The 13259-nt window shown below is 37.6% G+C and overlaps 1 protein-coding gene across 3 annotated transcripts in view; it reads right to left on the bottom strand.

The window, feature by feature from the left end:
• The window catches only part of Agbl4 (ATP/GTP binding protein like 4), a 1132428-nt gene that overhangs the window by 498113 nt on the left and 621056 nt on the right, over window positions 1-13259 (bottom strand). For all 3 annotated transcript variants that reach the window (XM_029476352.1, XM_021161010.1, XM_021161009.1), the window contains exon 5: window positions 3119-3335. In XM_029476352.1, coding sequence (XP_029332212.1) covers window positions 3119-3335 — 217 coding nt within the window. The remainder of the gene's footprint in view (window positions 1-3118; window positions 3336-13259) is intronic.

Below are 13259 nucleotides of genomic sequence, written 5' to 3'. Positions count from 1 at the left end.
GGCCATCACTGGAAAGAGAGGCCCATTGGACATGCAAACTTTATATGCCCCAGTAGTGGGGAATGCCCGGGCCAAAAAAATGGGAATGGGTGGGTAGGGAAGTGGGGGTGGGGAGGGTATGGGGACTTTTGGGATAGCATTGGAAATGTAAATGAAGAAAATACCTAATTAAAAAAAAAAAGAATACATACATTGGCAGAAACTTCAGGAAGGCAGGCTAAAACTAAATAGGAAAGCCTCTGCTGTAGGTATCAGATGCTATTTGATAAGGTTCTTTGACTTCTTATTTCAGGAAGCCAGGAATCTGTTTGGGGTTTACCTAATAGTCATGAGAATGCAAACGCATAGTTGCTAAGGTAACTACAGCTATCATGAGGTAATTTGACTCTGATCCTACAACACTCCAGCTCTCCACAATCAGAGAAGTGAGAGCCCATGAACACTCTCCTTCAAAGATGTCATTTTGGGTATTTCTGAGCTTTTTCAAAAATGTGATCTTTGTTTACAATAGTTTGAGGCCTCTTTTCTTGGTTTAGATCAAGCTTTTAATCAACAAAATACAAACAGAGTTTTTAGCATTACAAAAAAAATGGTTTGCAGTTCTTAGAATACTCTTAAACATGTATCTTTTATATTTTTCTAGTTTTACATATTTTTTTCTCATTAATTAATTTATTCACTTTAAAGCCTGATCCTAGTGTTCTCCCTCCTCTGTTCCCAGTCCTACCTTCATACCCCTCCCACACTACCCCATCCCTTTTTCCTTAGAAAAATGGGTACCAACCCATCCTCATACATAAAGTTCCAGCAGGGTGCATCCTCTCCCACTGAGGACAAGGCAGTCCAGCTATAGGAAAGGGATACAAAACCAGGCAACAGAGACAGCACCCCCTTCTAATAAAACATGTATCTTAATTTATTCTTTCATTAATGCAATCATTCGTTCAATATCCTGCTGAACAAATGAGAGAAATAAACAAATTCTTTTTTTTCTTAAGTGCATAAATATTAAAGGGAATATTTTTAAAAATTTTTTAAAAAAATCTACCAATTCATATTTTGATAAACATTTACCTTAAGACTTTCTCTAACAGTTCCATTTCAAATAATCCTAGTTTCTACTAGTATATTGCTGATAGGATTACGTGTGTCTAATTTTTTTTTCTATACATTCAGTCTCCACCCTTTTCTACTTTTAAGTTTTCTTGGAAAGGCTGATCTGTGTGGGGGCTCTTCGGTGGGTTTTCTTACCAATGGTTGGGTTGCCCAGTAGGGAGCCTTTGTGCAGAAGTAGGAGAATGAAGGGTACATACAGTCATGCTATATACAATACTATGACTAATACCTCTCTCCTTCTACCTCCTCCTCCTCCATCCCCTCTCTTTCTCACTCTTCTGTTTTCTCTCTCAACTTTCAGCTCCACCTTCCCATTATTTGTACAATTACCAGCTCTAGCCTTTATTTTACAAATTAAGGTGGGAAGAAGGTTTAGAGGAAATCACCTGAGTGCTGACTCATTCCTTGTTCAAAGCTCCTCAAAGGAGAGCTGAATTAACAACAAATTACAAATAGCCCCAGGGCTATCCGCAACAGAATCCCATATATTTAATGAACGGAAAAACCTCAAATTATGGTTTTGACAGGAGAAAAGAGGAGAAAAGAAAAAAAGAAGAAAAAATTCAATTCCATTCTAAGATGCTCACGCCCTAACTGTCAGAATTTGGGAATATGTTACTTTACATGGCAACAACAGCATACAGATATGATCAAGTTAAGTATCTCAAGAAGATGAGGTAGAATACTTTGGTGAGCTCCGTTCAATCATAACAACCATTACAAGTGAAGGAGAGAGGCAGATGAATGAGAACCAGTGAGGAGATTCAGCCAACCATTGCTGGCTTCAAGATGGAAGGGAACCACAAACCAAGAAATATAAGCAGCTTTTTGATGAGAAAATAGTATGACAATCAATGTGCTCTTCTCTGGAGCCTCAAATGGAAAACATATCTGCCAATGCCACCACGTTATCTCAGTGAGACCTTCTTTAAACTTTGAATCTCCAGAATTACAAGACAATAATTTTTGGCTTAGCCCACTGTGTGTCAGCTTGATACAAGTTAGAGTCATCAAAGAGGAAGGAGCCTTAGTTGAGAAAATGTGTCCATGAGATCCAACTGGCATTTTCTCAATTCGAGATTAACAGGGGAAGGCCCACCCCATTGTGGGTGGTGACATCTATTGGCTGACACCTGGGTCCTGGGTTCTATAAGAAAGTAGGCTGAGCAAGCCATGAGAAACAAGCCTGTAAGTAGCAGCCTCCAAGGCCTCTGTATCAGCTCCTGCCTCTAGGTTCTAGCCCTGCTTGAGTTCATGTCCTGACTTCCTCTAGTGATAGAGTATAGATCTGTAAGTCTAAGCCAAGTAAACACTTTTCTTCCCAACTTGCTTTTTGGTTGTAGTTATCGTCCCAGCAATAGAAACCCTAACTAAAATAACCATCTAGTCTTTTACTTTAACAGTTAAAAACAACTATGGGGTGGATGATTAAAATCTCTGGACCAGAAACTTAAACCCATAGAATAAAAAGTAAGTTTGGGAAGTGACCTAATACACAGACAGCAAGCACATCCAATCAGGATACCAGCAGTCAACCTATACTCAAAGTAATCTGGATTCACTAATAAACACATTTATTTCCCATTGAGAGATTTACCACCATTGAAACACTTTCATGCCTTTGTAGCACACAGTGGACACTTTCTTTTCTCTCAGTGACTTTGGGATTATTCAGAACTTTTTGAAGAGAGATGTTTTAGTTTCCTTCATAAGGACAATTAATCTGTCTCAAATCTTATTCTCGTACTGTCTGTTGCCCTTGGAGCAATGAATCACACTTTCAGAAACAGTCACCAAAATAATCCTTATATGATTATTGCTAGGTATGGAATAATTATTTAAGCTTATTTCTATTTAATATTTAAATCTGTAAATGCTCCAGAGTATATAGTCTACAGAACACCATTTTCATAATTTGTATTCTGCGAAACTCCATTGTCAAGTTCCCACTTTATTGTTGCCTTTTTCAAAATGGGCACCCCAAGCAAGACATGGGCCTTACCACACTCTGTCCAAGCTGTTCCCGAAAGAAATAATCCATGTTTTTCTTTTGTAGGCTGTCGAGGTAATGCTGGAAGCGAGTATATGTATAAGGGTAGCAGTAAGCAAACTGGTAGATATCATCTTCTCGGTCAAAACAGAATGCAAAGGACATCACATAGTTCTTCCTGTGGTCTGGGCAGCGATAGTAATAAACGTTTTTTGGTGGTAGTCTTTGCCTAGAAGATACAAACAAAGACAGTAACTCAAGACTTATAAGGTAACAAATGGGAATGAATTTCTGGAAAACTTCAAGGAGAACGGTGCCATGGCAATGGGACAATGATGAAACTCCATGGGGTCAAAAACACATGGGAAAAAGGAAGCACTTGGTCAAAGGCTGGTTCTCTCGCCTCAATAATTTGGAAAATGAAAAATTAACAAAGACAAACCGATTTTATAGATTTGTTTATCTCTATTTTGTGCATTTGCTATATGCCTAGGCATTGTGTTAGGGTTGGGAAATACAATAGTAAATATGACAAGCAAAGTCTTGGTTTTCATGTAATAATATTATAAAAGGAAAATTATGGACAAATTAAGAATGCAGACTACAAAAGGCCCAGTGGTTTGAATAAGAATCTCCCCCATAAGCTCATATATTTGAATGCTTGGTTCCCTGTTGATAGAATTGTTTGGGAAGAATTAGGATGTGCAGTGTTGGTTGTCAGAGAAGTTATGTCACTGGGGATAGGATTTGAGGTTTCAAAAGCCCATGACATTACTAGTTAGTTCTCTTTCTGCTTTGTGTTTGTAGATCAAGTTGTAAGCTATCAACTCCTCTTCTAGTTACATACCTGCCTGCCTGCTGCCATGCTCCCTACCAAGATGGCCATGGACTCTAACTGTATGGAACTCTGAGTCCTAAATGAAAAACTTTCTTTTATAAGTTGCCTTGCCCATGCTGTTTTGTCACAGAAATTGAAATGTAACTAAGACAGATGGTAAAAATTTCTTTAAAAAAAAGTCAAGTTTGGGGCATGAGACATCAATGAATACAAGTCTATTTTTCTTAGGAAGTCATGATTTGTTTTTTATTCTAAGACCAACTCACAATTTTTAAATTAAACTAATATGCACTGTGAATATTCAAGAGAAGGGAACAAAATATTCAACATTACTTTAAATTATTAATAATATCTTGAACAGAGTACTATATGAGACTATTTTTTTAATTTAATGCTTTATCAAATATTAGGGGCTTTCATATATGATTATAATATATATTGTGATCATATTGATCATTTATGCCCCTCCAACTCCTCCTGGGTCTACCTCTATCACCCATGCCTTAGTAATTTTATGTTCTTCTTTTTAATATCCCACTCAGTTCAATTTGTATTGCTAATATACAAAGAGGTATAGGGGAATCCACTGGAGAACAGTCCACTTATCAGGAACTACACTCCTAAAGAAAACAGACTCTTAACTGGTAGCTGTTACTACCATTCACTCCTCTGATAGGAGTGGTGCTACATAGATCCTCCCTGTTCCACGCTAGAATGTTTACTGGCTTAATTTTATACAGATATAGTGTGGGCAATAAGAGCTGCCAGGGTTTTATGAGTGTGGTTCCATGGAAACATTTTGGGAAATACTGATTCAAAATGTTTTGTGTAAGTAGTCTCTTTAAAAAAACAATGCTCATTCTCCAGTAAGGAACACTTGGGGCCACACAGCAAAAACAATGTTCCAGTCATACCCCTAAAACATCACCCTGACTGTTCCACAGAACTGCTGCCCCATCCTGTCTATGGGAGCCAAACTGTTCACATGGTTGCCCTGCAGAGAATGCCTCTCATTTCTTTTCTTCCTACTCAAAGAGAATCAGATAAAACAGTGCCTTTTCCATTATCTTGTGATAGCAACCATAGGCTAGTTCAATTCACATTTTTTTATAGTTGACCATACTCTTTTATTGATTGCTATATAAGTCTATAAGTCTTATGTATCTAGATTGATCTAGAAGATCTCTAAGACAAAGGATACTTCTGGAGAATGCCCACACTGGGTAAAGAATATAAGACCTGCCTCCTACCACTTGGTATTTAGTAGAAGAACCAAGAGGAAAAGAAAGAATGTAGGCAAGAGAAGGAGAATGTAGAAGGTTAAGTCAAGAAAATCAAGAATGGTGGTGGCCCCATGCAGAACAGCATGGACATTTGTTGAATGATAGTTCCATAAACCTTGTTATGATTAGTGTTAAAATGTAAGCATGACAAGTTAGAATACCATCGGCGGTTGGGCCTCTGAACATCTCTGGAAGGAATTATCTTGAGTATACAAATCAAGGTGAAAAGTGCCCAATCACTGTAGGTTGCATCAATTTCTAGACCAGGGATTTTGGAGTGTTTACGAGTACAGAAAGCATGCATGCATTCATTGTTTTGTCCTCCTGATTACAGATGTAATGTGAAAAGCTACTACAAACTTTTGATGTCTTAAGTACCATGCCATATTAGATTATGACTTTGAATTTCAAGTTCAACCTTTTCTCCCTTAAGTTGTTTTTGTCAGAGTGCTTTATCACAGCATTAGGAAAAAAAAAGACAGATGTTCTAACATGGTACTGTTTTCTTATAAAATATTGCTTGGATATTGTGTTTTGCTAAGATGAATTACCTGGTTAATGTGAGGGAAGTGTGAGGTCTCTTTTTGAAGTTCAGAGAGAATATAGCACTGATGCTTATCCATATATTTGTATATGAATCTATTGGATATATTAAATATTATAATAGTTGAAAATATTAGAAAACAAGTGGTTGAAATGTCAAGCCATGGGAAGTAAGATGGATGTGTACTTGAAGGTGCTTAAGAATGGTACAATATGGAAAATACCCAGCTCAAGCCAAAAGGAATTGGAATTTAGTGGTGGTATCAGAGGATGCCGAGTTTTGTGCTTAGATTCACCAAAGCCATACATTTGCTTCCTACTTCCAAGAGAATGAACATGAGGTAATAATCTTCATATATGGCCTTTAAGACAAATTCTCTATAAACTCATTCTAACCAGATTGCTATCCTGAATCTGCCTATATTGAAATTCTGGTGCTACTAGAGCTACTACTGATGAGGTAGAGAAATAATGGGTTGGAAAGTGGGTGGGAAACAAGGAGTAAAGTCATTCCCTGATGCTCCTATGTATGGTGTATAAGAGAATGAGAAGTGAATACTGTCCTCAAGAGTGTCAGGCTTCAGTTGATATTTTTCCTATCAAATATTAAAGTACCATGTACCAAGTGAAGACAAGAGAGGTGAATGAAATAGAGAATTAAAAGAATGAGATGATTAACTATGAGACTGAGTTCTACAGGATAATGAGAATTGTGGAAAGGATTATAGCTAAGGCACTCGTGAAGAGGCAAGAATAGAGAGGGAGTAACAGATACAAGCAGGGATGCTGGTATAGAGAAACTGTGTGTGCTTCACAATTATAATGTGATTAATGATACAAGAACAGAAGGGTAGGGAGGAAGCTTGTCCCCAAAGCTTGGATTAATAGTTGAAAAGAAAGTCAGTGAAAGATCTTTGAAATCTCCATGCTGTGATGGTCACTCCAGGTCCTGGCTCAGAGATCTAAGTAGGAGTCTTCCTGGAGTCCCAGAATAGTGTGTGTTCCTCGGCAGGCGCTGCATATAGCCATAAGGTCTCTCAGGTTATGATATTATTTCTCACTATTTGCTAGTACATACCAGCCAAGGCCTACAGTTTAAATATATCTACCCTCTCTTTCCAATCTTCTATCCAAGTATATCTCTTTTTCCTGAGGGACTGCTGTCTTTGCGGAACTTGTTTATGTTCAATCAGAGTTCATGTGTTTACTGATGTCCTGATTCCTCCCCTGGGTGGGTGACAATGCTTGATCTGAGGGCAGGCAGAGTGGAGTTAATGGATTCATCAGTAATCATTCAGAAACTCTAAAACCTGGGTTGGGGCTTAGATTTTCCAGATGCCACCAAAGATACACACAGAAGCCTGCTTGGGAAGGGCTCATCAGTCAGGTCATGCAAGGAATAAAGACAGAGGAGGTAAGACAAGTAAGGAAAGGCACCCATTAGAATATACTTCAATATACTTCTGGTTTTGTCCTATTTTTCTTCTTATGTTTTCGCTATCCCTCGGGTGTTATCTACTGTTTTATATGCATTTAACACTCTCAAGCATATACTTGTGAGATATGGGTTATTAACATCCCATCACAGAGACAAGAAAATCAAAGCTCAAATGGGTGAAAAATTCTCAAAGACCCAAGCTATGTTAGTAGCAGGACCTGCATTGGACCAGTTGGCTCCAGAGTCTATACTCCGAATTCTTGTTCCATCCTGCCATCATTCTTTGGCCACTCATATATTAAGCTTACCTTCTATTTCAGAAAAATCTGTTTTCACAGTATTCTCAGCAGTCCCTTCCTGATAGAAACCCTTTAAGCAACTCTCTGTTTTCACATTTCACTTTGGCCCACGATGCTCCCCCTGCCTTCCTTGAGATTCAGGATCCTGTGCTCTTTCTTCCTTCTCTCAAAAGCTATCTGTGCTTTATTCATACTGAACTACTTCAGACCCTTCCCCATAGTTACACATCTTAGTAAATGATCTTTGTACCACTTGGATAGACTCTCACTTGTTTCTTCATATCCTATTCATATACCTGACACTTGAATGATTATTAGCAAAGGGTTAAATGTTTAAAATTAAGAAAGAATCTATGGACTGAAGATGTGCAAATGAGAAATGCAAATAAATACCAGTCATTTAACTTGCTTCTCCTCTAAAATTTTCTCTGACCACTCAGTCTTCAGCAGCTTGACTCTGCTTTGACAAGGGCCCTTTTCTGTGTGGTTTGTCTTCTAAAAATGAGAAGTGAAAGAAAATAGATTTTTCTTCAAAAAGAATGTAAACATCTTTGTAATGGAAACCAAATCACCTCTTCTTTCTGTTCCCCACTGGTGATGGTACATGGAGCCCCCCAACATTTATTTCAAAGCAAAGCAAATGCTAGAACAATGCAAAGAAGATCTGACCCAAAGACCAGTTGCAGGCGTCAAGGAGGCTGAATTTAGTTCAGTGGAAAATAGGCGCTTTATAACTTTTCATAGAAGAGAAAGTAGATGTCTTAGTCAGGGTTTCTATTCCTGCACAAACATCATGACCAAGAAGCAAGTTGGGGAGGAAAGGGTTTATTCAGCTTACAATTCCATACTGCTGTTTATCACCAAGGAAGTCAGGACTGGAACTCAAGCAGGTCAGGAAGCAGGAGCTGATGCAGAGGCCATGGAGGGATGTTCTTTACTGGTTTGCTTCCTCTGGCTTGCTCAGCCTGCTCTCTTATCGAACCCAAGACTGCCAGCAAAGAGATGGCCCCACCCACAAGGGGCCTTTCCCCCTTGACCACTAATTGAGAAAATGCCTTACAGCTGGATCTCATGGAGGCATTTCCCCAACTGAAGCTCCTTTCTCTGTAATAACTCCAGCTGTGTCAAGTTGACACAAAACTAGCCAGTACAATAGAGAAACTTGTATTAACAGGAAATATAGCAAAAATATGGTTTCTGAGTGTGAAAGAATGTTGTTAGATGAGGCGCTCTCATTTTTCTGAACACAATCTGAGATAATTATAAAATAATGATATTAATTACCATGTTATGACACCTTGCGTGTGTACACAGCACTGATGACCTGCCGGGCTATTCTAAACATTTTGTAATGTAGCTCCTTAACTCGGTACAATATTGTGAACTTACTCCTCCCAACTCCAAAAGATGAAGGTGATGACATATCCAAAGCTCTTCTTAAGGGAAGCAGACTGTCTGTGGCTCTCCAGGAGAACATGGGAGTGATGTGATTCAAGATCTTATCGGAGACCCAGGATGAGTCTAGTCACTAGTGTGTATGCTCTTAGGACCAAGAAAATGTTTATTAGCTCTTAGAACATGCCATAATCTCTATTCAGAAAATGTAAGCAGATTCCAAGACTTAGTAGTATGTGCAGGAAGGGAGTGTGTGCACATACATACATATCAGATTCACACACGCATACTCTATGCTCTCTATTATAGCCAGATAGCTCACATTATCTAGTTTTCTTCACAGTTAGACTGAGTTCCCTTGAGAGAAGGGTTCATATAGTCATCACTGTTGCTACTCCAGGAACTTTGCAAAATTTTACATAGAGGAAGTGTTAAAAAAACTGATGCATTGAATAAGTGAATATCTTTATAAATAAATTATTTTGTACATTGTTCCCTTTCCATGTGAAATGTAGGACCATTTCCTAAATAAATGACATTCTCCCCTTCTTTCCTTTATAATGAGTTCCATCTCATTATAATTGAGTTTCCCATACATTTCTATAATATTATAGTTTCTCAATTATAGAGAAGTCAAATTCAGGTCTCATGATATTTTTTGTTTTGACTCTTGATCAGCAACTTCACAATGTAGTAAATACAATAAATACTAAGTGTAGACACTCTTGCTTCTCTTACTTATCTCAAAATTTACAGATGCTAACACATGGTTCTCCATGGTGACCCTGGAGAACTCAATACATGGTCCCCAAGTGAATAAATTTATAATTTAATACTCCATGAATGAAATGGAAGGTGATAGTTTCCCTTGCATTTACCACCCTCTCCACATTTTCTTGAAATCTATTGACTAAATTTTAAAAACATTCTTTTAGAGGCTACCCGGACACATGGAAAATGATAATCCAAGTATATAAAACTCTCTAATTTTATATTCTCAATCTTTCTTTAACAATACAAGATTTCTAAATGCAAGATTTCTAATTTCTTTGCCAATGAAGCAGAAAGTCTCAGCTTGAACATGTAAGTTCTAACTCTAGAGCCTTTCTTGATAGCAGGCAATCAGGACATTTTCTCTTCAAATCAACAGAACAGGAAGTAGTGAAGAACCAGTCTCATGCTTCATGTAAGCTACACATGGCCATTCATCTGTGTTTGGCTGGAATGATTGAGACCATTATGCTGTTAGTCCCAACAGAGCTATTCAACACAACATCCCAAAGCCATTCAGACACTCCCATAGTACCACATATTAAGCACATCCTGTATGCAACATTGTGCTATGTATTGTATACTACTTTTTGAATAGTAAGTACATATTTTTTTCCGACTCAGCAAGCCTGTGGTACCTTACATTCACACAGCAATTTTGGCTGCAGTCTTCTGGTTCCCTTAGTTCAATTATCCAGAGTCATAAAGTAATGTGGTATCTACTTCCCTGGTACATTTGAAAGTAGAAGAAGTTTCTATATTTTTTCCTTCTGTGAGGGCAGCAGAATATTTCATGCTTTGTCTAGGATATGTGTGGCCTTTCATTTATTTGTGGCTGGAATGGTTGAGGCTATTATCTAACGAGTCAATTGGCCCTTTCCTTGTCCTCTCTCATGTGTGGTACAGCTAGGCACCTGGCATAGATATACATATTATAAATCTACTCTCCCTAGGCAAATGGAACTCACTCTTCCTATCTCCAATACTATCTTTCCCCAAATAATTATAATGTCCCTGTCACCAGCACATCTATTCTTATCTCTTCTCTCTGCACTTTGTCATAGCTAATCTCCTCCGATCACTGAGAGGGAGAGAAAGAGCATGAGGCACTGATCAGATGCAGGCAATACATTTTCACTCCCCCAAGTCTAATCAGATTACCATTTTATCAGCTAATGTGTACTCTGGGTGGGAGGAGAGAGGCGGTGTTACATATTGCCAGTTGAATTTTTGATAAATAAAAAAGATACTGCTCCTTTCTTGAATTAACCTTTTTGTCCTATACACTGCATTTTTTTAATTTGTCAGTTTATTTTATAACATCAAGATTTTTTTTTTGTTAATTTTGTCACTGCCTTCTGGAGAAGGACACCCATACACTGTGGCAGCAGCTGCTTCTATTAATTCCAAGCCATTAAAAAATTAAAATTAAAGCCAATTATTTTCGCTGGTTAAGAGCCAGAGAAGAGCTTAGACTTATTATTTCTATGTTCATAGACAGAAACAATATCCCTACCTGTGGCTGGGTACTGGAAAAATGCCAACCAATGTAGAAACTTCAGGGACCATGCCAGAAGAGGCTTTGAACTACCAACTCTAACTCCTCTGATTCTGAGAAATGGCAAGATGATCCAGATGGACGGGGGAGCTTAGAGTTGGTTGGTGTCCTGATTCTTATATTCTTGCCTACTTTGAGCTTCTGCATAAAATGTGGTCTCTGCTTGTAGGTCTCTTTCCTACAATCCATCTCAAGATTGTTGAGACACTTTTAGGTGAAGTAGATTGTATTTTCAGACCTGTTATTCACAGGGTCTGGGACAGCAAATGAGACAGGAGCATATTTCTGTCAGCTTTAGGTACGGTAGCAGGCTATAGCCTCAACTGGTTCAGGCTTACAATGAAAATTTGTATCAGGTTTGCTTTGTTATTCATTGTGAGTGGAACAATGATAAAGGTTCAGGTGGTGAAGTCACCAGGATGAGTGAGAGACTGAAAGAATCAACTGCTTTGGTGAATGTCAGCTCTGTGTACCTGTAGAAACACACTCCTTTTATAGTAGGAAGAACCTTGATTTATGCTCTACTTCACTTCCTTTACTCATCAGTAGTACGGCAACGAGCCTAGGTTTCCTCATCCCTGAAATGTAAATGATATCACAGATTGGCTGTGAGGAGTGACTGACATGTAACCCATGCAGGAGCTTGGTAAATGATTCCTAAGACTTTCATCATGCTCCAAGCAAAAGAAAAAAAATGGCACTGTCCCATCTTCATCTAAAATAGTGAATTTTAGGTTCATGTTAGTCACTTTAGGACATGGATGATCAGGGTAGATGACAGTACAAGACTATCCCAAAATGATAAGAATACAAACTGATGTTAACAATTTTCTCTTTCTTGTCCTTTCTGGTTTCAATGTACCTAATACTTTCATTTTGTTCAGGATGTCCTCTCTGATGAAAAGAATTATGTTCAAACATAGGAGAGCGGTTAACTTCTTTAACCCTAAATTATGGTAGAGAAAAGAATTCACAGGTTCTATCCTCACTGATAGTTTGTATCAGTCAAGTGTTCCATGGCCCATTCTTCAGACATCATGGTCACCAGTTGGTGAGACATATAGGAACCACAGTCCTTTATCTGGGTAGTAGAATGTTTTTTGTACAGTTGTGTATACATGTAGAATTATGATTTCTTTATTTGAGTACATGTTAAGATGTATATCATCCTTTTACCAGTAATGAACTAAATTATAAACGTGTAAGTTTTAGCAAAATTAATGATTATATTTATATTACTTATAAAATATAATCATGAATATTACCTGCATCATGTCTAATTAAGTACCTCTGATGTATTGCAGGAGAGAAGTTACGAATCTGAGCAAACATCTGTGTCTTCCATAATAGTAGCAGTTTTTTTTTTTACAAGATATGCCCCCAAACTATTATTTGTACATGTAAAAATAGCAAAGCATAAAAGGGAAATTATTTGAATTATTTCAGAGTAGTTGCATACTCTGTGTAAAAAATTCACTTCAGGAGTTATATAGTATAGCCTATGTTTTAGAGAGCATGGCTGCTCTAAAATAATTTTGACTATTACTAATTCCAAGCTTTCTCTTGCGTGAAGTAGTGGCTGGCACTCTGTCTTTTGCAAATAAGTAGAACTAAATGAAACCAGAGTTTTATATCAGTTGTCAGTTAGATGTCTCAAATAGCTTTATTTAACTCAATTCTAGGGTAATTCAATTATTTTATCCAGTTCATGAAAAATTTTTGTAAATTCACTCTACAGAAAGTGGAATACTTCCTTAGTTGTACATGATCCAGCTACTTCCATATGCAGTCACTAAAGACAGATTTATTTTGTTAGGGCATTGTAAATAAAAACTTTGGTTAATAACAATGTTCATTTTAGATCAGAAAAGCTGTGAGGCAGAAATTTATTCTTAGATGGTTTGAGGTATCCACAGTTTGTAGCTGAATATGAATATCTTTCCATTTTCTATCTTAAAAATGGAAACTATAATCATCAAAATATATATAACAAAATGGAAATATAAACCTTTGTAATTGGTTAACATT

This window comes from Mus caroli, chromosome 4, assembly GCF_900094665.2.
Source record: "Mus caroli chromosome 4, CAROLI_EIJ_v1.1, whole genome shotgun sequence".
Lineage (NCBI taxonomy): Eukaryota > Metazoa > Chordata > Mammalia > Rodentia > Muridae > Mus > Mus caroli.
Note: the sequence above shows the minus strand (reverse complement) of the source record. Positions and strands in the feature narration are given on the sequence as shown.